Consider the following 25,453-nt stretch of genomic DNA (forward strand, 5'->3'; position numbering starts at 1 on the left):
TCATCTGAATTACTACAATAAAAACCATCTATAAGCATTCCACTCAATCCCCTGACACACGGAAATGTTGCTTTTCAAGGGTCTTTTTAAATTTAGTCTAATGGCTAAGGCAGTTGCTTATCCTCGCCAACTGTCTGTTTTAATGCTCATTCAAGCAGAAGTCAAACCATTTAGGACTTTCCCTCAAGCTTCTCATTAACCCCCATAATGTAAATGGTCTTATCTTCGCCCCAAACCATCTTAGCCATCTTTCCCAAGATGTCCATACAATTCACTCACCCATCAGATCATAAGGGATACACATAGGACAAAAAAATCAAAACACTTTGATTTAGGTTTATAACTTTGTCATAATATAAAGGTCTATGTTCACGCTGTAGTAGTATATTCCACACCACAATGTTGTCAGTTGAATTATAATCAACTACTGAACTATACAATAATCAATGACTTATATGTTACGCCCCATCTTTCAATGTTCAGCCTTTGTTAGCTAAAGGCTTTATTCGGCTAATCTGAAGTGACTGATCACACGATTCTTGTGCAACGTTAGTGCAACATATCCCAAACGTCTGAGACGGAGCTTGGAGCAGTTTGAGGCGGTAATGAGTTTGTGTGAGAAGACGGGGTCAGGGCACAGTGTGTGTGTTAATTAATGTGTTCCCGGGTGAGAGGAACTGAAGCGAGATGATGAGATTTAAGAGAGTAAATGGTGTGCTGCTTGAGCCAACTGTCCTTGGTGAGAGAACAGGGGTTAGAGTCTGGGCAACTGCATCAGTCACCATAGTAACCAAGTCAACCTCAACCTAAGATTGCTTATTTTAGACCAATAAATGAAGATTTTATGGCTTGTCAATGTAGCATTGTATCTGCATTAAAATATATTAATTACAAAGGACAATAAAAAAAATATATATTTTGGTAACTAAGAGATCTTGTGCAAGTACGTTCACTTTCTCCATGGCCTCAAGGACGCAGTGTTATCGAGCAGTTAGCCTGTTGCAATGTCACAGTAATTCATGCCCTTGAGACAGAATAGGAGTGTTTCAAAAGTCTGTTTAAAAGGTTCACGTTCCAGTGGTTTAGGTATACAACTATACAGTTGGAGTCTGGGTGTGAGCATCATATGCACATGTCTGCCAAGGGATATCAACATTAAACCGGCGATATGCCAGCTCCTTTGCTTCTGTTCCTGGCTGCCTCATGATGCTGGCATTGAAGCCCCGGTGGTAATCAGCCCACTCTGCATGCTGTTGCACTCTCCTCCAGTGGCTTGTTTCAGGAACATCTGGTGGTTGACATGCAGCACCACCTGGCAGACGTCTCGGTGCAACACACTGTCTCTTAGCCACACACACTACAGTTGGTGTTCGGTAGGACTGTGCCTGTGCAGACATTAGAGCCTAGACAGGGCTGAAGGCTCTGCAGTAACGAAGTGTGTTTTGTGGATGCCGAATCTGTTTTGTCATGCTGGGGTGTGTTTGGGACCTGGTAACAATACAATAAGGAGGTGTAATAAGCATTTGTGATATTTTAAGAAATACAAAAACAGTTGTGTGCAGCACTTCAAGTCAATTTAATAATAGAAGCAACAGAGCATGAACAAAGTTCAATTTTATATATTTTCTTATCAAATAACATTTATAAAACTATTGTGCAAAACAATGTCATTTCTGTCTTCTTCAAAGGCTCTGCACCAGTGGATAGTCATAGTCCTCTTAAATTAGGAAATATAACAAGTATGCATAACTTAAACAGAAAGTGGTTAGCCTATATACTGTATGTACATTTGTACATAGACGTGGTTTGAGGGCCCCTGACATGATGATAAGCAATACTGCAGAGTCGACAAAACCTGCAACACAAACTGTATATAAAATGTGATGTTACTGACTAGTACAATGTAATTTATTTGTTTGGCTAATTCTCCCGAAGAGCACTCCCAGGTTCTTGGCTGATCTCAGAGTAGAAATGCTTCATCAGCAAACCCCGGTGACAAAAGCCAACTAAAAACTGGAGTATCAAACTAGTTTTGAACTGTTAACTTGTTAATACATACATACATGTAGTTCAAAGAGTCAACAAATTCCAATAAACTTCAAAAAATTTAAAAATAACTACATTATAATATAATAAATCTCAAATTACTATATTTTACAAATGGAGAGTTCACCCAAAATACAAAATTACTTAAATGTGTCCTTATCTTCAGAGATGAAAACAAATTTGTATCGTGGTCTCTCCTGGCCAATAGACAACTTGTGGTAAAAGGTAAGGAAAAATATGTAAATTAGTAATTGGGCGAACTATCCCTTTAAAAGCTGAATATTCATGATCTACATCTTCAACATGTGAAATTAACATATTTTGAAATGGCAAAAAATACAGACAAGCATAGGCCATGAATGTAAACACGTTGTGCTGACACTTAACAGTAGTTACTTTTGTCACACCTTCAACTGTTTTCTTTTAAGTTTCTTTTTAAGTTCTCTTTTTTTAAACAGCTTATATTCCAGTATGTCCAATGCTGGGAGCACTCAAGTGTTTCTATAATGAAATGTCAATTCTACTTCTAGTGTTTCCCCATCCCAGAGACATACAGGAGATGGTCCTCTGGAGACTTCCCATGGCTCTTGCTGAGGTGGAGCTTGATGGCATGCTTACTGGCAAACTTACGGATACACAGCTGGCACCGGTACACAGTCCCACTGCCCTCCTCTTGTGACTGAGAAGAGGGTGCAGAAGAGAAGAGGAAAGGGTCCAGGACGGGCAGTTCATCAGACCCACCTTTCGAGGAGTCCCTCAGGGTCTGTTTGGGGGAGAGCTTGGCCAGGTCCTTCAGTCTGAAGCCCAGGTGGGCCTCCAGGTGGCAAATGTAGGCAGCGGGGGTCCGGATCTGTGAAGCGCACTCGCTGCAGAAGAACACCGGCTGGCCTGAGTCCAGGTTCTTGAGGAACTTGGTCCTGCCGGTTCTCCTCAGCTGGTACTTGACGTTGGCCAGCCAGTGACTGATGGTGGTCATGGAGAGGCCCGTGAAGCGGGACACGTGCATCCTCTCCTGGGGGCTCAGGTCGGACATGATGTACTTGCCCTCGGATGTCAGCCTGAGGCTGGAAGAGAACTGGGCCTGTAGGAGAAGCAGGTGCTGGGGGTTCCAGTTGGACTGACGGCCCTTCCTCTTATTGGCCATGGACCCCTCAGCCTCCTCTTGGGTGGTGGAGCCCACTACATCTGTGACCCGCTCTGTGATCCGCGTCCTGGAGGGGGGCTTGGAGACGTGGTGTGCTGATTGCGTCAGGTTCCTCAGCATGTCGGAGATGTCCGACAGAGCGTTTTCATGTAACGGGCTGCTGGATGTGAAGGGAGAGACCACTGTCATCTTAGCAGGGGTCACCATTGAGGAAGGGGAGACGGAGGAGGCTGTGGATGAGGGAGTCAGAGGGTCAGAGCCCATAGAGCCCCCTCGATCACGCTTCCCTTTTGTCAGGTCCATGGGCTGGTCATCATTGGACTGACTTATGCCCCGACAAGCCACAGGCTCTGGGTGTCTTTTGGTGTGCGTGGGGGAGGAGGCCACGGCAGCCCTCTCGGCCATACTCTGGCTCAGCCTGGACAGCAGACTGAGAGGGTCCTGGCTGGGCAGGGTGGGCTTGGCTGCCTTCCCCAGGTGGACATTCATCACAGATTGAAGAGCACTTAAAGGGTTAACGAAGGGCTGCTCCAAAGGGGCGTGGCCTGTTATGAAGGCTGTGCTGCAGCTCAGAGCAGAGGCAGGCAACGGATCCGTTTTTCTCCTGCTCGCTCTCGCAGACGGCGAGGCTCTGTCGCTATGGCTACTGTCACTGTTAGCCGGAGTCACCGCCCTCCACTCTCGAAGCAGGGACTCTGCTCTAGTGGACTCTGCGGCGTCACTTCCACAGGGGGGCCGGTGCACCTCTCTCTTGGGGGACACCTCTCTCTTGGGGGACACCTCTCTCTTGGGGGACACCTCTCTCTTGGGGGACACCTCTCTCTTGGGGGACACCTCTCTCTTGGGGGACACCTCTCTCTTGGGGGACACCTCTCTCTTGGGGGACACCTCTCTCTTGGGGGACACCTCTCTCTTTACCCTCCGCTCCACTTTGGCCACTTTCTCAGTCACCTTCTTAACCAGCTCCTCCATGGCCTGGAAGTTGTTGAGGTGGGGGAGGGGGTAGCTCTGACTAGCCGGTGGGGAGATCATGGGCTGGCTCTTGCTGAGGGAAGAGAGCACCCCCTCTCCACCAGTGAATAGGTACTTGAGTGGGGAGCTCTTCTCAGCACTACCCTGGGGCAGCTTCAGGGAGTTGGGGAACTGATATGCAGCGTGGATACTGGGGTATCCCCCGCAGCTGGGGTTGCCACTCTGGGCTTTGTTGATGGCCGAAGTCACCGTGTTCTCCAGGGACTTGAGAATGTCGAAGCCGCCCTTGGGGCTCTCCTTCAGGTCCTCCTCGGTCAGATAGTTATACTTGGTGGAGTTGTGAAACTTCTCCTCCACCTCCTCGTCCCCATTCGAAACCTTGTCATGGCTGACCATGTCCTTGGTACACTCGTCTTCCATCTCCTCTTTCTTAATGTCTTTGAGAGGAGGGGAGATGGCCAGGGCTGAAACGGCAGAGGGTGGAGGGGGGGAGAATGTAGGAGCCAATGGGATTGACTGAACCCCCTCCTGTGTGGGGGGTGTGGCCTGCACAGAGCTGGGGGAGGCAGCCTCTGGGACGGGCCTGCCTCCTCTCTTGCTGGGGGAGTTGCCATTGGTGACCCGGAGGAAGTGACCCGTCACCATCATGTGGGCGGTCAGCTCCTGCAGGGTATTGTGGGAACTTCCGCACTCCATGCACTTGAGGATCTGGGACTTGCGCGATTCGAACTGCCACGCATAGCTGGCGCCGTTCTGGTGGCCGAAGCGGTTGCTGGGGGTGATATAGGGGTTGGAGACCTTGTGGGAGGGGTCATTGGGGTCACCACTCAGGGATGCTTTGGGTTTGGGGGTCACCTCTCTTGAGCTTGGGGAGCCAGGGAGGTCCAGGCTCCCAGAGAGTGGGCCTCTCTTCCTTGAGATCATTTTGGCTGCCACAGGGGCCAGTGGCTCCTTCAGAGGCACTTTCTGGTAGTGTTTGGTCTTGATCATGTGGACGCTAAGGTCCTGCAGGGACTCGAAGGAGTGGCCACAGTACATGCACTTCAGCACCTTCGCAGCATCCTCCTTACCTTCCATCTCCAGCAGGGAGCGCTTGCGAGGCTTGGACCAGTGCCCCTTGGCCCCATTGGCTCCCCTCTCATGGTTGTCATCGCGGTAATGGCCCGTGTCGTTCATGTGCACGGTGAGCTCCACCAGGGTGTCGTAGGCGGCACTGCAGCCCTTGCAGCGGAACTTGCTGGCCCCGGTGAAGATGTTGCCGTACAGTCTGGGGTTCTGTCTATGGAGCTGCACTGTGCTGAAGAGACTGGGCTCTGAGGGATGAGGGTGGTGGCGGCTCTGAGAGGCCTGCTGCTGCAGGGACTTAGCCACTGCGGACTGGTGCCAGTCATAACTACTGCTGCTGCTACTGCTGCTGCTAGAGCTGCTAGTCCGCGGTGGCTTCTCCACATGTGTCAGTGTCTGAGTTGGCGTTGGGTTAAAGTTCAGGGGCGACCAATAGGTGTTGGTCAGGAAGCTGGAGTAGATGGTCTTCATCTGTTCCAGGGTGTCCAGCGCCAAGGGAGTGTCCAGCGCCAAGGGAGTGTCCAGCGCCAAGGGAGTGTCCAGCGCCAAGGGAGTGTCCAGCGCCAAGGGAGTGTCCAGCGCCAAGGGAGTGTCCAGCGCCAAGGGAGTGTCCAGCGCCAAGGGAGTGTCCAGCCTCACCCCTGCTCCGTTCAGAGGCTCTTTGACAGGCCTCTCCTCGGCGTCGACAGAGGTGGTCTCAAAGTCTGACAAGGGGTCGCTGGCATCGCTCACGTGTGATTCAATGTCCATCTCCTGAGCAGAGAGCTCGGCCCCAACAATGGAGTCCCGGTCACCCAGTGGCTCTTTGGTGAGGTCCTTTTCTGAGTTCTCTCCGTCCTCTTGAAAGTCCACGCCCTCTTCTTCCACCTCCTCCATCGCATGCTCCTTCATCTCCTCCAACTCCTCTGGAGAGTAGGCTGGAGGGGAAACAGAAGAGAGGGTGTGTTATATGAAGACCACTGAACACACTGACTAATTCTATTAATTTCATAATATCTTCTTTTATTGACCTACCCTCTCCCCTGGTTGGAGGACTTGGTGGAAAGCATGAAAATTATGTTACATTGAAATAATATAGATATTCACTGAGTATACAAAACATTAAGAACCCTGATGTTTCCATGACATTGACTGACCAGGTGAAAGCTATGATCCCTTATTGATGTCACTTGTTAAATCCACTTCAATCAGTGTAGATGAAGGGGAGGAGACAGAATAAACAAGGATTTTTCAGCCTCGAGACAATTGAGACGGACTGTGTATGTGTGCCATTCAGAGGGTGAATGGGCAAGACAAAATATTGAAGTGCCTTTGAACGGGGTATGGTAGTAGGTGCCAGGCGCACTGCTTTGAACGGGGTATGGTAGTAAGTGCCAGGCGCACTGCTTTGTGTCAAGAACTGCAACGCGGCTGGGTTTTTCCAGTGTGTATCAAGCACAGGAGTTTGGTGGCACCTTAATTGGGGAGAACGGGCTCGTGGTAATGGCTGGAGCGGTTTCTATGCATTCTATTCACATGGTTTCTATGCATTTGATTTCATTCCATGAGCTCCGTTGCAGCCGTTATTATGAGCCATCTTCTCCTCAGCAACCTCCACTGGTATCAAGCATGGCCCACCACCCAAAGGACATCAACCAACTTACACCTGAAAAGCATTGGAGTGAACATGGGCCAGCGTCCCTGTGGAACGCTTTTGACACCTTTTAGAGTCCATTTGACAAACTCATGCTGTTCTGAGGGCAAAGGGAGTGCAACTCAATATTAGGAAGGTTTGAACACAGTGTACAAAACATTAAGAGCACCATCCTAATATAGCGTTGCACCCCCTTTTGCCCTCGGCACAGCCTCAATTCGTTGGGGCATGGACTAAAAGGTGTTGAAAGTGTTCCCCATGGAGGCTGGCCCATGTTGACGCCACTGTATCCCACAGTTTGGCTAGATCTCCTTTGGGTGGTGGACCATTCTTGATACACACGGGAAACTGTTGAGCGTGACAAAACCCAGCAGTGTTGCAGTTCTTGACACAAACTGGTGCGCCTGGCACCTACAACCATACCCTGTTCAAAGTCACTTAAATCTTTTGTTTTGCCCATTCACCTTCTGAACAGCACACGCAACAATCCATGTCTCAATTGTCTCAAGGCTTAAAAATCCTTCTTTAACCTGTCTCCATGTGACATAAATAACGGTTCATAGCTTTCAACTCGATTCACCTAGTCAGTCTCATGGAAAAGAGCAGGTGTTCCTCTACTCACTCAGTGTATATGGTTTCTTCCTATTTGTACTGGACTCCAAGTGAATCGTTAAAATCAACCAGTCACTTATCTTAATTCCAACCCTCAGAGGTCCACAGACTGACCCATCTTTCCCACACAGGGTGTTAGTTGAACTATTGGAGAGAAAGTTTCTCTACTACGGGCGCCTGAGGACTCGCAGGGATAAATGAGCCATCTGTGCGGGAGGCGAGTGAAAGCAGAGTTGAGAAATTACAGTCATCCCATTTCACCTCATCAACCGTTAAGGTGTTATTTTCCTCCCAGACAAGCCTGTGTTTATATACTACCCCAGCCACACATATAACTAGCCGATTCTCCCCTACTCTCTTCTTTACTTTGTTTATGGTGGGGTAAAACAAAAAACAATATCTTGGCAAAAACACAATGTGCCATTTTATTTATCTCAGGGCGCAACAGCTTGAAATTAAAGCTAAATCGGAAATTAATGAAGCTCAATCGTGCTGTGGCATTCTCCTCCGGGGTAATAAATGAGTTGAATCAACCTCCATCTGTCAGTTAATATGTCTGACGCCTCTTCAACTGCCTCTCGTCTGTGTCTGTCCGTCTCCACACACACACACACACACACACACACACACACGGACACAGACAGACAGGGACACAGACAGACAGGGACACAGACAGACAGGGACACAGACAGACAGGGACACAGACAGACAGGGACACAGACAGACAGGGACACAGACAGACAGGGACACAGACAGACAGGGACACAGACAGACAGGGACACAGACAGACAGGGACGCAGACAGACAGGGACGCAGACAGACAGGGACGCAGACAGGATTTCCACTCATTGCTAATAAATGGAAATATGAATTATGATATAAGACTAAAATGTTAGATCAACACCTTTCAAAGTCAACTAAATGGAAGTGAGGCACATGAGATTACCAATGGTGATGAGTATCACAGAGACTAGAAGTGCCTTTTGGAGCAGACTAACAGGTGCTTGGTGTTAGTCAAAACACACACACAGGACATCAGAGACATTTCCTCAGAGAGAAACAGACATAAGAGTGCGAGGTTAAGTAAGAGACGATGGCAACACATAAGCGACCTGTCACTTCGCATGTGTGCGCCCTCGGCTCACCTTAGACAGGTGTGTACGTTTTCTGGGTGCCTGGCCCTGACCGATCACAGGGGACAGCGACCCTCCCTCAGCACCCCCCCTCCTGTCTTCAGAGAGTGACGGTCCCCTGTAGTGACAGACCCTCCCCCACTCGGGTCCCCACACACTGTCATAGCTAAGTGGGACAAATGTCTGGGCGAAGGACACGTCACCAGACTCCTCCCTTTGCCCATTCCCTTTCTGCCCACTTCATTATAGACCCCCCCCCCCCCCAAAAAAAACAAAAAACAAAACAAAAAACAACAACCTATGAGCAAAGAAGATCTGAACATCCTGTATACTTATGACAGGCGAGCATTCTGGACACGGACACACACACATACACACACATACACACACACATACATACACAACTCCAAATCACTAATCCCTTTACACACACACAAACACATCCAGTCTAAACTAAAATGGCATCGCTGGAATAACCCCCATATCCTGTGCTAACAGCTAATCTCAGGGCGGCTGGGCGGTGGTCTGATGTTGGCCCTGGGGGCGGTGGGTGTCAGCAGGCAGGCAGGCAGCCCCACTGAAAGGGCCCGTCTAATAGGGACCTGGCAGGTGCGGTCTAGTCTCCCATCCTGCCCGTAGATTTAGTTTGTCACTGGGTATCCATTACCTGCCAGTCTCCGCTGATCTTCTGCGACAGCCCTGATCAAAAGTTGTCACTGGGCCCCGTGTGCTTGGCAGGGCCTGGCACACTGCTCGTAAAGAGGGCCAAGCTGGGTGTAAATAAAATGACATGATCACTTCCCTGGCCTCATGTCCTGGACACAATTATGATAATGTGAAGGAGGGGGGTTCTGAGGAGGTAAATCGCTCACCGCTCGGCAGACAAACCAGCAGGGGAGATATCTCAGTCTTAGGTTTTTTTCTCTCCTCCGATCTCCGGATGGTGTTCGTGTGAGTGTCTAATTTGAAGGAGGAAATACAGTCAGGATGAGGTGGCTACATTAATGTGTTTGTATCCAGAGCAGCTGGTCACAGATGTCAGGTTCAATCACTGAGGTTATGACTCTGGCATTAGCAAGCAGGTTGAAAGAGAAGTCCTTAGTTCGCTCTTATAGTCTTGATCAATGACCCATCGTGAACATGCTTCACATATTCCTTTGAACCTTTGTTCTAGCTGTATATGACTACTTTTGGTGAGTGTCATTTTGGCAAGTCTTTCCTAACACAAAAAATGTTAAAAAATATTAAGAACATAATTCCAATCTCCTAGTCTAGTCTAAAGTCTAGACAGCAAGGCTAAGATGTGGGCTGAAAGGGCATCGCAATAAAAACGGGCGACCAGCAGTCAACGCTCCCAGGCAATTTAAAATGCAAAACAGTCATTACATCTGAGCACTATCTGTTCATTTGATCCCAAATGACTGATCATCCATCACAGTGGGTGACAACCACCATCCAATTACTCTCCCAAGCTTGACTGACAACAGAGGTGATTTATCACTCTAATGAAATGTGATTGGTGTGTTGGGTTCATTCTGAGAAAAATGCTGGATTATTAAGATTTACACCTGGATGGAGAATTAACAGATAGCGACACTCTCCAGGATTATCAAAGGGTTATTTGTGGAGGTGTAAGGTTCGACATGAAACCATCTAAAGAACCCTTTGTGGTTCTAGCTAGCGATCAGGAACAGGAAAGAAACATGGGATAAACAGGCACTGTGACTATACACCAAAAGTGAGACGCAAAACCAGGCCCTCTCTTCTGATGGTAGATGGTACACCAGAGTACATCATCAGTAATCATTTAGTCAAAGGCAGGAGTCACACCCTGTCCAGGAAAGGCTGGTGAGTGATGGAAGCAAGACACAAGAAAAGGTGAAGGCTTCAACTGAAGAAAAGAAATATGAAAAAAAAAAACATGCATCCTGAAGTAATCGGCTTTTAAGAACAGTAAGGGTGGATCTGTTCGCCCTCAGCTCCCTGCACTGCCCAGTGATCACCTCACTCAGCCTCCACACTAATGGGGAAACAGCCAGTAGAGCTGGGAGACAAATCACACACAACACTGGGGTAAACAGGATGTGTAATCAAGACACTACTACCAGAGTCTGCACTTCAACCACTGAATGACATAGCAGCTTACAGCTAGCTACAGGAGCTGACCACAGAACAGCTGAAAAGAGGGAGAGGAAGGAGAAGTCAAAAGGAGTAAAAGAAGGAGAGTGTTATATTTGTCGGTGGTCCAACCACCAACTAGCCTAAAGCGACAGACTTGGACCACCCTAAAGCGACAGACTTAGGCTATCATAGCTGGCACCCAAGCAAATGTGGCTAATGGCTTAATGATGGCATCCCTTTCCTATGAATAGCCATCTCGTTCTGCTACTGTACCACGTAACAATAGCAACAGTTCCACAGATAGGAGGTCAGGGGTTGGCCAGCTAAAACAGCCAGATAGAGTTAAAAACGGAGGAGGAATAAGGGAGAAGAGAGTGGATTCATTCATTGAACATGATGAGCCTGCCTCTATCCCACACATTGCTTTTGGTGAGAAATGGCTAAAAATAGGTAGTTATAGCAGGGCGGCTATTTAAACAAATCCAAACCGTGGATAAATCTCTCCTGTCCCAATAGACTGCTTTTAGGGTAACTAGAAAAATAGGAGGTAAGTCTGAAAAATGTTAAGATGTGCTTCAAAGTGGCAACATCCTTAGAGGATCACAAGGTGGTAGTGAACAACACTCTACAGTAAGATCATAGATCACAGTAAGGGTACTGAGAGTGGAGAGAGTTAAGCAGGGCCTCACTACCCAGCTGTGGTGTTTCTTATTCCGGACATTTGTTCTTTAACTGGGCCCTCTTGCCCTTAAAGCAACACAGTGCCTCGGCAGGGGGGCCTTACTTACAGGAAGGAGCCTTAAATAACACTTAGAACCTCCAGGAAGTAAGTCACCACAGCCTAAAAATCACAACCGCAAACCACCGACTTCCACTAGTTCCAGTTTCCCAGCAGTCGACTGACTCCAGGCTTTAAAATAGATTCAAATAATTCCATACCAAAACAGTCTTGTTTGGTTCTATCAAAATGTCTGAAGATCAGTGGGGAAAGTCAAATGAAATGTCTTCATTCCTTAACATTTGTCATGCTAGGCTAACCACTCATTGGTCTTGTGGTGGTATTCCCCTCGTGTCCTCTGTTGCTAGGAAGGAGGGAGTAGCATGAGGTGAAATTATACTCTGTCAGAAAAAAATGTGCCTTGTTTCAGGAAACTAGGTGTATGTCGCACGTCACTACTTCACAGGAGATGCATTTGAACATAAATATATATTTTGTTTTAAATCAAAATCTGGAACACATGAACTTTCATGTGCCTTAATAACAAACGTGTATTCCAATCTGTAAATACAAATAAAATTGTTAAATTACGAGCCTAGTTGGTTTAGCCACAGAAAAAGGCAGGAACCTTCCCACTAGCCATGATTGGCTGAGATAATGGATGGACTGGACATGCTGGGAGATGAGTTTGGATTGGTCTACTATGTAGCACGCTTTTGTCTATAAGGTGAGCTGCACAGTATGTGATGATAGCCCTTTCTACAGTGCCAATTTTGAAAGATATAACATTAGCCATCGAGAACTACAAACGTTTTGCTACAATTCTCAACAGCATTGATGCCCTGAATTTAGCAGGTGCTATCGACAGATCAGTTGGAAAAGATGGAATAATTTCTGCACACACACCACTGTCAGTGTGAACTGGAGTGACTTGACAACACTAGCCAAACAAGATGTCGCTACAAACAAAAACAAAGTCTGCTGTGAAGCGTTCATCCATTTATACAGGTAAGAAAAGAAAGTCATTTTCATTGCAAGTTATGGCATACTATTAGCTAGCTAGCTAACGTTACGTGTATGATCTGTGTAGTAATGTTATTAGAATCAGAAAACCATTTGCATTGCTAGTTGTAGCCTAATGTTAGCTAGCTAACATTAAAACCTAGTTTATTAGCTTTAGCTACCTGCAGATTCATACTAAAGCTATGACAATGTTTGTATTGGTAGTAATATGAGTTGGAATTATGCCGGTTCATCGTTTAGCTAGCTAGCTCCATGTCTAAACAAAAGACTCCACTTTGCCAGTTGATTACATCAAGTTAGCCAGGTGTGTCTGGGGGTGATTACAGCCATCTATAGTATTTCATAAACATGAGTACATGTCTAGACCTAAGTGACCAATCCACATATATTTTATTTTATTTACTTTATTTTATTATACCATAGACAGTAATGTGAACAACATCTGATTTTGGTGTATTGTCAATTAGGGTATAGGGCAAGGGCTAGATAGTGTATTTTACCTGGAGTTTCTTATTGTAAGCTACTACTTTTACCACTTTTATAGTCTTCAAATCTTTGATTGTTTACTAAACTACTCACTCTGTTTAGTACATGGCCTCACATGTGAATCCTTAAAGAGATGGGTGGGGCTAATGCTTAAGAGGGTATAAACAATGCAGAAACATTCAATTAAAATTTTCTAGCTCTCTACTTTCATCCAATGTAAAAAAAAAAGAATAAAAAAAAAAGACAATTAAACATTTTGCTACATAAGACCGAATCGAGGTGGTCGGTAACAGATAGGCTACAGGTAGAGTTTCTCTCAACCGTCAGTGGAGTTCTCTCAACCGTCAGTGGAGTTCTCTCAACCGTCAGTGGAGTTCTCTCAACCGTCAGTGGAGTTCTCTCAACCGTCAGTTCTCTCAACCGTCAGTGGAGTTCTCTCAACCGTCAGTGGAGTTCTCTCAACCGTCAGTGGAGTTCTCTCAACCGTCAGTGGAGTTCTCTCAACCGTCAGTGGAGTTCTCTCAACCGTCAGTGGAGTTCTCTCAACCGTCAGGGGAGGGGTAAGACAACATAGTCCAACACTCAAAATGGTAGAAAAATAGTGTCATAAGTCATAACCATAAGAGAAAGATTTACTAATATTTGGCTGTGTTTGATCGCTCAAAAAGAGATGCTCACGGCAGTCTATTACTGTACATCAATGTTCCTCCTATTCTGTTCCTATTTTCTACCCCCTAATGAATGATTGAATGCACTGTGTCCGCTGATTGTAGTGCAGGATGTGTGCTCAAGCAGATGGGAAAAACAGAGATTCCTCGTACCATGTTGAGAGAGCGAGCGAGCGAGACTGGGATAGCAGATAGATCAAACTGTACTGTACTCCCAGAATGCTGCATTGTTGTGTTATGACTGGACCTACAACAGGCAGCTGTATACAGACCTTCAGGACCTGAGCTACACCGTGTACAAAACATTAAGAACACCTGCTCTTTCCATGACAGACTGACTAGATGAACACTATTCCTTGAGGTCACTTATTGAGGTCTTGTTAAATCCACTTCAAATCAGTGTAAATGAAGGATATTTTGCCCTCAACACAACCTCAATTAATTGGCGTATGGACTCTACAAGGTGTCGAAATACATCCCCAGGGCTGCTGGCCCATGTTGTCTCCAAATGCTTCCCAATGCTTTAACTTGTATAAAGTTGGCTGGATTTCCGTTGGGTGCCATTCTTGACACATGGAAATTGTTGAGCGTGAAAAACCCAGCAGCGTTGCAGTTCGACACAAACCGCCGTGCCTGGCACCTACTAACATACCCCATTCAAAAGGCACTTGAATCTTTTGTCTAGCCCATTCACCCTCTAAATGGCACACATACACAATCTGTCTCAAAGCTTTAGAATCCTTCTTTAACCCGTCTCCACCCCTTCATGTACACTGATTGAAGTGGATTTAACAAGTGACATCAATAAGGGATCATAGCGTTCACCTGGATTCACCTGGTCAGTATGTCATGGAAAGTACAGGTGTTCATAATGATTTGTATAGTCAGTGTATGTGTGCCATTCAGATGGTGAATGGGCTAGACAAAAGATTTAACTGCCTTTGAACAGGGTATGGTAGTAAGTGCACTGGTTTGTGTCAAGAACTGCAACGCTGCTGGATTTTTCATGCTCAACAGTTTCCTGTGTATATCAAGAATGGTCCACCACCCAAAGGACATCCAGCCAAGTTGACACAACTGTGGGAAGCATTGGAGTCAACATGGGCCAGCATCCCTGTGGAACGCTTTCGACACCTTGTAGAGTCCATGCCCCGATGAATTGAGGGGTACAACTCAATATTATTAAGGTGTTCTTAGAGCTGTGGCAGTCATGAGATTTTGACAGCCGGTTATTGTCATGCAAAATACTGGCGGTCTCACGTGATTAACAGACAGGTTTAGCATCTCCATACAAGCCTTTGTAACATCTACATTTAACAAAGTTGACCTACTGTATGTTATTTGGCTATGCACACCCTGTTCTCTCATCAAGCCATCATATTTTCTCAAGTTAATCTTGTCTTTACTAATATGTCAAATGAGTTTTGATTTAGAATGGCCTATTATAAACATAATATATGTTGGGTACTCCGCTAGGCAGGTAGCCTAGAGGTTAGAGCGTTGGGCCAGGAACCGAAAGGTTGCCGGATCGAATCCTCGAGCTGACAAATCTGTTGTTCTGACCCCTGAACAAGGCAGTTAACCCACTGTTCCCCGGTAGGCCGTCATTGTAAATAAGATTTGTTCTTAACTGACTTGCCTAGTTAAATAAAAGGTTACATGTGCAGGTACAGAGAATGGAGGCCACTTTCCGCGTGGTTCGTTTCACTCGTGTCAGGTAGACTACTCTGGTTATTTGCTGCCTGTTCCTGCAGTTTTTAAATGTATTTGTCATTTTTATTTCACCTTTATTTAACCAGGTAGGCTAGTTGAGAACAAGTTCTCATTTACAACTGCGACCTGGCCAAGATAAAGCATAGCAGTGTGAACAGACAACACGTTACACATGGAGTAAACAGTTAACAAGTCAATAATACAGTATAATTTTTTTTTTAAAAGAGAGAGTTGTGTGCAAAAGGCATGAGGAGGTAGGCGAATAATTACAATTTTGCAGATTAACACTGGAGTGATAAATGATCAGATGGTCATGTACAGGTAGAGATGCTGGTGTGCAACTAGTTACACCCAGCACTTAATTTGGGAAACCAAGTGAAATAAAATAAAATAAATAAATAAATAAAATAAATAAAATAAATAGAGGGACAATAGAGCGCCGAGAACCAGGCCAACAGTGAGTTGGATACTCCTAACTACGTCATTGGCTTCATCAATAAGTGCATCGATGACGTCATCCAAACAGTAACCGTACGTACATTCCCCAACCAGAAGCCATGGATTACAGGCCGCATCCGAACTGAGCTAAAGCTGCCGCTTTCAAGGAGCGGGACAATAACCCGGAAGCTTATAAGAAATCCCGCTATGCCCTCCGACGAACCATCAAACAGGCAAAGCGTCAATACAGGACTAAGATCGAGTCGTATTATACCAGCTCTGACGCTCATCGGATGTGCATGGCTTGCAAACATTACAGACTAAAAAGAGAAGCACAGCCGAGAGCTGCCCAGTGACACAAGCCGACCAGACAAGCTAAACTACTTATTTTCTCGCATCAAGGCAAATAACACTGAAACAATGCATGAGAACACCAGCTGTTCCCAAAAGACTGTGATCACGCTTTCCGCAGCCGATGTGATTAAGACCTTTAAACAGGCCAACATTCACAAGGCCGCAGGGCCATACGGATTACAAGGACATGCACATTTTTTAAGCAGACCACCATAGTCCCTGTGCCCAAGAACACTAAGGTAACCTGCCTAAATGACTACCAACCCGTAGCACTCAAGTCTGTAGCCATGAAGTGCTTTGAAAGGCTGGTCATGGCTCACAACACCATCATCCCAGAAACCCTGGATCCACTCCAATTTGCATACCGCCCCAACAGATCCACAGACGATGTAATCTCCATTGCACTCCAGTGACCTTTCCCACCTGGACAAAAGGAACACCTATGTGAAAATGCTATTCATTGACTACAGCTCAGCATTCAACACCATAATGCCCTCAAAGTTCATTAATAAGTTAAGGACCCTGGGACTAAACACCTCCCTCTGCAACTGGATCCTGGACTTCCTGAGGGGTCACCCCCAGGTGGTAAGGGTAGGCAACAACATGCCACACTGATCCTCAACACAGGGGCTCCTCAGGGGTGCGTGCTTAGTCCACTCCTGTACTCCCTGTTCACTCATGACTGCACGGCCAGGCACGACTCCAACACCATCATTAAATTGGCCGATGACAACAGTGGTAGGCCTGATCACCGACAACAACGAGACAGCCTCTAGGGAGGTGGTCAGAAAATTGGCCATGTGGTGCCAGGACAACAACCTCTCCCTCAACATGATCAAGACAAAGGAGATGATTGTGGACTACAGAAAAAAGAGGACAGGGCACGACCCCATTCTCATCGACGGGACTGCAGTGGAGCAGGATGAGAGTTAAGTTCCTTAGTGTCCACATCACCAACAGGTCCAAGCACACCAAAACAGTGAAGAGGGCACGACAAAACCTATTCCCCCTCAGGAGACTGAAAAGATTTGGCATGGGTCCTCAGATCCTCAAAAGGTTCTACAGCTGCACCATCGAGAGCATCCTGACTGGTTGCATCACTGCCTGGTATGGCAACTGCTCTGCCGCCGACCGCAAGGCATTACAGAGTGTAGTGCGAATGGCCCAGTACGTCCTGTCATCCAGGACCTCTATACCAGGCGGTGTCAGAGGAAGGCCCTAAAAATTCTCAAAGACTCTAGCCACCATAGTCATAGACTGTTCTCTCTGCTACCGCACAGCAAGCAGTACCGGAGCGCCAATTCTAGGTCCAAGAGGCTTCTAAACAGCCTCTACCCCCAAGCCATAAGACTCCTGAACATCTAGTCAAATGGCTATTCAGCCAGCCAGACACCCCCCCATTACTACTCTCTGTTGTCAGCTACGCAGTCACTTTAATAACACTACCTACATGTATATACTACCTCTAACCGGTGCGCCCGCACATTGACTCTATTGGTGACCCCCTGTATATAGTCTCACTATTGTTATTTTACTGCTGCTCTTTAATTACTTGTTACTTTTCTCTTATTCTTATCTGTATTTTTTGTAAACTGCATTGTTGGTTAGAGGCTCGTAAGTAGGCATTTCACTGTAAGGTCTACACCTATGGTATTCATGTGGCTAATAAAATTGTATTTGATTTTCACTAACATGTCCAGAGTGCATAAGAAGAGATTACCGTGACTCAACGGTCACAGAGTTTTACTGTGGTCATGTCTCATGACTGCCGGTGTGGCGGTAATATGGTCACAGCAATAACCCTAGGTGTTCTTAATGTTTTGTACACAGTGTATATTGGTTAATCTGACATTCAACCAGCTATAGTACAAAGACAAAGATCTCTCACACACAAACAAATCTGAGGAGAAAGAGATAGAGACCCTCTCAGATGTTATGTTCTCACCACATCAAAGGGACAACCATTCAAGGCCCACTCCACTCCCAACAAACAGCTGCTGCGATGATCGCCTAGCAACGAGGAGGTGATGGACGGGGACCTAAGATGGATGGGCACCATAAATCACAACACCAGTGTCTATGTGCGTGGGGCGGGAGAGAGAAACAAAACAACCTTTTTTCTAATTGTGGAAGAGAGACGAAGCAGCGGAGCTGGCCTTGCCTTGACCTCTCACTGTACTCTTATTCATGATTGTGGAGTAATTGCCCGGAGCACAGAGGAGCAGAAGCCTGCTGACCTACACAGGGCACAGTAAAATGGGAGGGTTTTGGTATTTCTAATTTACACTACACTAATCAAACTGAATATCCATTAAAACTAACCATCACTTTTTTTTACGCCTAAGAAGCAAGGCACAATTTTCCCATTAAATGATTTGCAAGCACATTGTTAGCTTATAAAAGACGGGGACCGAGTTTTTTCAGAGGGCCGAACCCTCCAGGCAAAGCAATCTGGGTAGTGTAGTTGAGGGAGAAATGTCATATCATCCACTATAGCTGGGCCATATGATTCGGCCCAACTGCTGTGGCCCGGGTGTCTAGTAACACTCCGCCAGAGAGCACGGTCATTCATCACACAGTGAGTGTCTGTCTAAGGCTTTACACTCTGCTCGTCCTGCTCTCCAGTTACAGCCCTACACGGCCAGCCTAAATAATATTCTCCATGATAAATGGCACTATAAGCCTAGTATCCATCATTAATCTGCTTTTTACTCTTGGGGAGTGCTGGTTAGGACCACAGGATAGCAGAGCAGCTTGGGTTCATTTGGAGGCCAGCCTAGCATGAGTGATACCCATCATCCCGCTCATCAGTCGCGCACACCATCTCCCTCTCTCACACAGCCACACACACACAAACTCCATTGCACACACGCAAACACGCACCGTAACACAAGGTGTAAATTACACACACATTCAGATACACACATATACATATTCACACACACACACACTCAAACACATCATATATTCAATAACCAAACATCCAGAGACTCATGGAAGAATATTCTGTCACTCATCAAAACATCAGGTAACTTAATCCTGTCATCTAAAAACACTTCCCGTTGTCATCGTCCTCCCCACCACCTTCTCTCCAGCATTTTGTACAGTACCATAATGTTGTGAGATGTTAAAACCGTGCCGTTTCTCTTTGTTACTTTCTTTCTGCTCATTTTCTAACTATACCTCACTCTGCCTCTCTTTCTCAATTCCACCCCCCCCCCCCTCTCTTTGTTTCTCTCGGTCCCTCTCGGTCTACTTCTCTCCTCTTTCATTCTCTTGCTCGCTCTCTCTTTCTCCCTCCCTCCCTGTGTGTCTGCTAAAGCCAGTATGATAAATGACACATGTCAGTGTGTCAGGAACGAAGGGTGGGTCAGTGATAAATGACTCTGTTGAAAAGGAAATCGGCTCTTTGGCATGGCCGAGCTATTCTCCTCCTGGATTTGGTTTCAGGACCCCTGAAGACCAGAGTGGGCTCAGATCCCTGAAAAGACCACACATCCCACTAGGCTCTGACGCGTTGCCCTCTGGGAGGGGAGCTGAGGGTTTGCGTAAGCAAGACTGCCCCAATTGTTGCCATATCGCAGCTGCATCTATCACAACAACGAATGGCGGGACTATTTTTTATAAAGTATCTACGTAGGCCTACTCCACTCACATACAGGAGGGCCCTGAAACCTGCTCTGAGGAGGGTAGAGCTGTGAAGATGCCAGTAGCACAATGTTTTTTTCCATGGCAAAAATGAGAAAAAAATGAAGCAGATCAAGCTGGTCCTTTAAAAATGTGCTGTATGTGAAATATTGTGTGCTATAGCTTGGAAAATAAATAAATGTGATTCCGAATGAGAATCTAATGTTTGTTTCCAACATTAGGGCTTTTTTCCTAAAGGAGTTAAGTCCGCTTTGTGTTTTGTTTTCTTGCCACGTTACTAACGAGTATCGTGATACTGGTATCGTCTCGGCCCCGGAAGAGGATGGCTTACTCTTTTTGTGATTCGGTTCACTCCCTTTTCTCTTTTGGAGCCCAGCCCAAGGTCTGACATCTGCCAAGTGGGGTTAAAAAAAAAAACACAAAAAAAGAGGAGCCCGTTCCACCTCTCCCTCCCTCCCAGTTTAAGGTGGCATTGTTATCATTACACTGGGTGGTGTCTGTCAATACCTGTGGGAAGCACTCAGTCAACCACCCCTCCTCAACGGCATGGCAGGCAGGTGCAGCGACCTCATTAGGTATGCACTTATCAGACACATAGATCACAGGCATGACTCAACCCCGCCGGAATCCAACCACAGTAACTTTCATTAGCCATGGGTGGCGCTGCCTACAAAACTACAAAAAGAACTTCCTTGAGACTCACACCTGCACGGTCTAGTCCTACCTGTTAGTGGAACAATTACGAGCCCATATGCCCCCTCATTCCTCTAATGACAAATACAGAACACACACACACGCAGTCACCCACAGATATAAAACTAAAACCATTTCGGTTGGTCTCTTGCAATTCATATGTCAATACGCATATTTGTAAGTAATCATATGTGGTTTCAATTTCAATTAGTACTTTTGTTCTGTGCGCTGTAATGATAATATACAGTACCTGAGCACATTTCTGTCTCAGTATAAGAGATGCTGCAGTGACGACAACAGTTGTGAGTAACAATGAGGAGGGGGGGATGAGGAGTGGAGGGGGTAGATGGAGGGGAGAGGTAGAGGGATGAAAGAGTTCAGAGGAACGATGGCCTATGACTGACACTCCTCACTGGGGCCTCTATGGTTGCAATTCCTTTCATCACCCCTGCCATCCAAACCACCCACCCACCCATCCACACACACACACGATGGCTGCCACAGCTGACCTGGCAGCTATAGGCCTGACCCTGCAGAAACAGGAGACCTCTAGCCGTAGAGCCCAGTCTAAACCAGAACTCCCAGCGCCGCTGGAACTGCTCACAAAGATTACTGGAGCACAGGGAGGCCGGATTAGAGCAGGGGGCTTGATTTCACTAACCTGGCCTGAGTAGGAGACTCGATACCTGCCTGAATTTTTTAATTTATTTTTAAATAAAAATAAAACTCATTCTCATAGAAACACATCACACCAAAACATGCACGCACGCAAGTACCCACGCAGGCACACACATACCAAATAGAGCCACTAACTGTGAGGATGCTAACTTAGGGGCCATCTTGTTAGGTCCCAGTCACTACACTGAGTACACTCACTAGAATGCTTTAATGTAAAACATCATAGCCCCTGGGCCTACAGCCTAAGCTAATCATAAGCTATGTGAATACATCCGGAGTTTCTTCCCCAGCTGTTTGCGTTTCTCCTGTCAGGCTGCCCTTGGTTGTTAAAAGCACTCAAACCTGACCCACACAGGTACGCCTGGCCATTTGTCACCTGCAGCGGAAAATTGAGTTACAGCACGACCAAAGGCTAGCGCTGCGCCGGGAGGGGAGGCACTGTGTAATATCAACTTGATTACATCAAAGTGGTGGCAAACCTGGTTGGTTGAGGCCGGGCACACAGACTTGTCATCTCCAATCATTAAGCCTGTCAAGACTCCATCAGCCTTTCCAGCTAATTAGGTGAAGTCTAATGAAGCAAGCAAAACTTCGCCTTTTTCTAGGAAAATGCTGAGGAGGGGGGGGGGGGGGGACAGCGGGTGAGAAATGGAGAGATATAGAGAATATGAGAGAGAGAGAGAGAGAGAGGAGATTTTTCATGCAAGTCTCAAGGTTGCTGTGGGCTTGCTTTCCCCCTAAGTCCCTAATCAAGGCCCATCATCTGTCATCCTTTTCTTTGCTCTCTCCATCACCATGCTCTGTGCTGCAATCAATTCATCATCACCCTTTGTGTGCCACTGAACAGTTGACAACTTTATAACTTGCAGCTGGAGGGACCCACTGACAAAAAGGAGGTAAAAATAAAGAATAAATGAACAAAGAATGACATTAAAAGTTCCCCAACATTTCCACAACAAACACAGAATGGGTCTATATTACAACATCCCATGATCCTGCCTCAGAGACAAAACAAATGGACAGAAAAGATTTTAAACTGTAGAAACAAATATTTCTCGTTCTGAAATCAGAAAGCTTTCAGACATTCTTTATGCTCTCCCTCTCTCCCTCTGAGCGAGTGTGTACATTAGGCAGGGGCATTTTGATTAAATAAAAGCCTGGGCCAGCGTATGGCTAAACAGAATGGGAGCACTCACTCAGCCTGTCTCTGATTGACCATTAAAGCCATTGATGAATGGGCCTGTCAGAGAAGAGACAATTAAATCAAACATGAAACAAAGCCTTCCCGACTGCCTGGTCTCATAGAGAAAACCATTCCTCCCCTCCATTACATTGTGCACTTCTCATTTTACAACCCCCCTAGTGTGCATGTGTGTTTGTAGGCTGTGTGTGTGTGTGTGTATGTGTGTGTCAAACTGTGAAACCACTTTACCCCTCTGCTTTTTGTGAGTCACTTGACCATTGCAGGGGAAGGGGGGGTACACGATGCTTTCAAAGTGCTTTTAATGTGACGTCATGGGGCTGCATAACATGGGGGAATGATTTCCTGATGTAGATCGGGAAGAAACAGATCAAAGCGGATGACAGCTAATCAATCAACTGTCAAATCAGACATGGCAACTGTCGATTATACCTTCTTTCAGTCCACAATCTCTTCGTCTGGACCCAATTGTTTGTTTTATACAAATACAAAAGCATAAGTTATTCGTCCACCTCCCAATTCCAAAGTTAGCCGCTTGGATCAAATGTTCAAAGCCCCTAAAGACTCAGAGAGTATTGGCACCGCCTTGGGCATTTCGCTATTACAGACGGCACACTTTTCACACATTTTAATTCTTCCACCAAGGTAAGTTAACGTTTACCGGGAAAGTAAACTATCCATGGGAACAATGGGAAGGGGAAAGTTGACGGCAGCCATCGGATGTGGGTGATACTGTGACAAATAGTATGGCTACTTTGTAACGAGGGGAAACAAATGGTAACATTCGAGGGATAGGCCTACAGTTACAGTACTAGTATGCTACTCCTGGGATAGTGGGTTCGTATTACAAACTGTTATTACAAATCAAGTTAGCCTATACATCGAGTAGATGCACTAGTATTCCTATGGGGAAAAAAATACTGGAAACGGAACTCCAAAGGTTTGAGATTGAGAACAACAAATCTTTGAGCTGCTATCGCTTCAAATAAAACCACTCCTGTCGTAGTGGGCTACGTACCTGCCGCGCGCTTGGGCGCTTCTTGTTTCCGCCGCGGCATGTTTGGTTTCCCAAAGAAGAGTTCTCTTTGGCCTCGTAGAATCCGAGCTGCTCCACTACACCGCGATTACGCCTTCATACACGACACAGTGACTATTCTCCGTAAGAAAACTAAGAGCATTGTTGTCAAATAGCACAGAAAAGTCCGCGGGAAAAACACAGCAAGTCGGGGGCGAAAAAAGGCGAATGTCTATCGTCCCCCGCGCGCAATGACTGTAGTGGTCAACAGCGTTAAACGCGGCCACCTCGGATCCTCTCTTGTCTCATAGATGATCGCGTCACTCAAAACATGAGAATGGGCAAACCCACTGCTCCGTTAACTCTTTACACCTCGAGAGGGGAGGGACATTATGACACGAGGCAGTCCTATTCTCTTTACTGTCAACAATGTGTGGGCTACATCTATTGACTGAAAACAACAAATGACTAGTAATTAGTATGTAAAAGTCTAAACGAGATCACTGGGGGCCCAACTCTGACGTCACCCCATTGAAGTTGACATTTAAAAAGGTAAGGGTTAAGGTTGGGGTAAGGGTTAGGGCTTAGGGCAGGGACATCCCAAGGTTCCCGGATAGCACTAATTATACTGAAAAATATAAACGCAACATGCAAAGTTTTGGTACCATGCTGAGCTGAAATAAAATATCCCAAAAATGTCAAATGCACACAATAAGCTTATTTCATTCCAATTTTGTGCACAAATATGTTTACATCCCTGTCAGTGAGATCCCTGTCAGTGAGCATTTCTCCTTTGCCAAGATAATCCATCCACTGGCATATCAAGAAGCTGATTACACAGCAAGATCATTACATAGATGCACCTTGTGCTTGGGACAATAAAAGACCACTCTAAAATGTGCAGTTTTGTCACACAACACAATGCCACAGATGTATCGAGTTTTGAGGGAGCGTGCAATTGGCATTCTATCTGCACGAATGTCCACCAGAGCTGTTACCAGAGAATTGAATGTTCATTTCTCTACTATTATGCCGCCTCCAACGTCGTTTTAGAGAATTTGGCAGTATGTCCAACCGGCCTCACAACCGCAGACCACCTGTAACCACGCCAGCACAGGATCTCCACATCCGGCTTCTTCACTTGAGGGATCGTCTTAAGACCAGTCACCCGGGCAGCAGTATTTCTGTAATAAAGCCCTTTTGTGGGGGAAAACTGAGTCTGATTGGTTGGACCTGCGCCCCTGCCCAGTCATGTGAAATCCATAGATTAGGGCCTAATTATTTATTTCAATTGACTGACTGTAACTCAGTAAAATCCTTGAAATTGATGCATGTTGCATTTATATTTTTGTCCAGTAAAGAATAGTTTACGTTTTGATAGGGAAATATATTTTGTCCAGTCTAGGGCTATGTGATTAAAGGGTATAATGTTCTATAGCAGTGGTTCTCAAACTTTTTATAGTCCCGTACCCCTTCAAACATTCAACCTCCAGATGCGTACCCCTCTAGCACCAGGGTCAGTGCACTCTCAAATGTTGTTTTTTTGCCATCGTTGTAAGCCTGCTACATACACGCTATACAATGCCTTGCTTTATTTCATGCTAGTGAAGGCCGAGAATCCCCTCTCACATAGGTACGTGGTTGCAAAGGGCATCAGTGTCTTAACAGCATGATTTGCGAAGGCAAGATACTCTGAGCGCAGCCCAATCAAGAAATCTAGTAGTGGCTTCTGATTAAATTCAATTTTCACAGAACCGCTTGATGCAATTTTGATGAGGCTCTCTTATTCAGATATCGGTAAGTGGACTGGAGGCAGGGCATGAAAGGGATAATGAATCTACAGTGCCGTGCGAAAGTATTCGGCCCCCTTGAACCTTGCGACCTTTTGCCACATTTCAGGCTTCAAACATAAAGATATAAAACTGTATTTTTTTGTGAAGAATCAACAACAAGTGGGACACAATCATGAAGTGGAACGACATTTATTGGATATTTCAAACTTTTTTAACAGTCAAAAACTGAAAAATTGGGCGTGCAAAATTATTCAGCCCCTTTACTTTCAGTGCAGCAAACTCTCTCCAGAAGTTCAGTG

At 46.0% G+C, this 25,453-nt stretch overlaps 1 protein-coding gene across 1 annotated transcript; it reads right to left on the reverse strand.

Moving 5' to 3' along the window:
• Nucleotides 1–1,558: 1,558 nt before the first annotated feature.
• On the reverse strand, nucleotides 1,559–23,664 carry tshz3a (teashirt zinc finger homeobox 3a). The gene is made up of 2 exons (XM_064951567.1): nucleotides 23,365–23,664; nucleotides 1,559–6,144 (listed from the first exon to the last, which is right to left on the reverse strand). Exons 1-2 carry the CDS (start codon nucleotides 23,402–23,404, stop codon nucleotides 2,573–2,575), a joined length of 3,612 nt encoding a protein of 1,203 aa, XP_064807639.1. The 5' UTR covers nucleotides 23,405–23,664; the 3' UTR covers nucleotides 1,559–2,572.
• Nucleotides 23,665–25,453: the final 1,789 nt, after the last annotated feature.

The sequence above is a fragment of the Oncorhynchus masou genome, chromosome 31 (assembly GCF_036934945.1).
Source record: "Oncorhynchus masou masou isolate Uvic2021 chromosome 31, UVic_Omas_1.1, whole genome shotgun sequence".
In the NCBI taxonomy this organism is placed as follows: domain Eukaryota; kingdom Metazoa; phylum Chordata; class Actinopteri; order Salmoniformes; family Salmonidae; genus Oncorhynchus; species Oncorhynchus masou.

Excerpts from the sequence above, each read along its gene's own strand:
- tshz3a (XM_064951567.1), bottom strand. The coding sequence starts at position 23,404 with ATGCCGCGGCGGAAACAAGAAGCGCCCAAGCGCGCGGCAG. Across the intron at positions 6,145-23,364 it reads AGCGCCCAAGCGCGCGGCAG|CCTACTCTCCAGAGGAGTTG; the intron begins GTACGTAGCCCA and ends TTTCCCCTCCAG.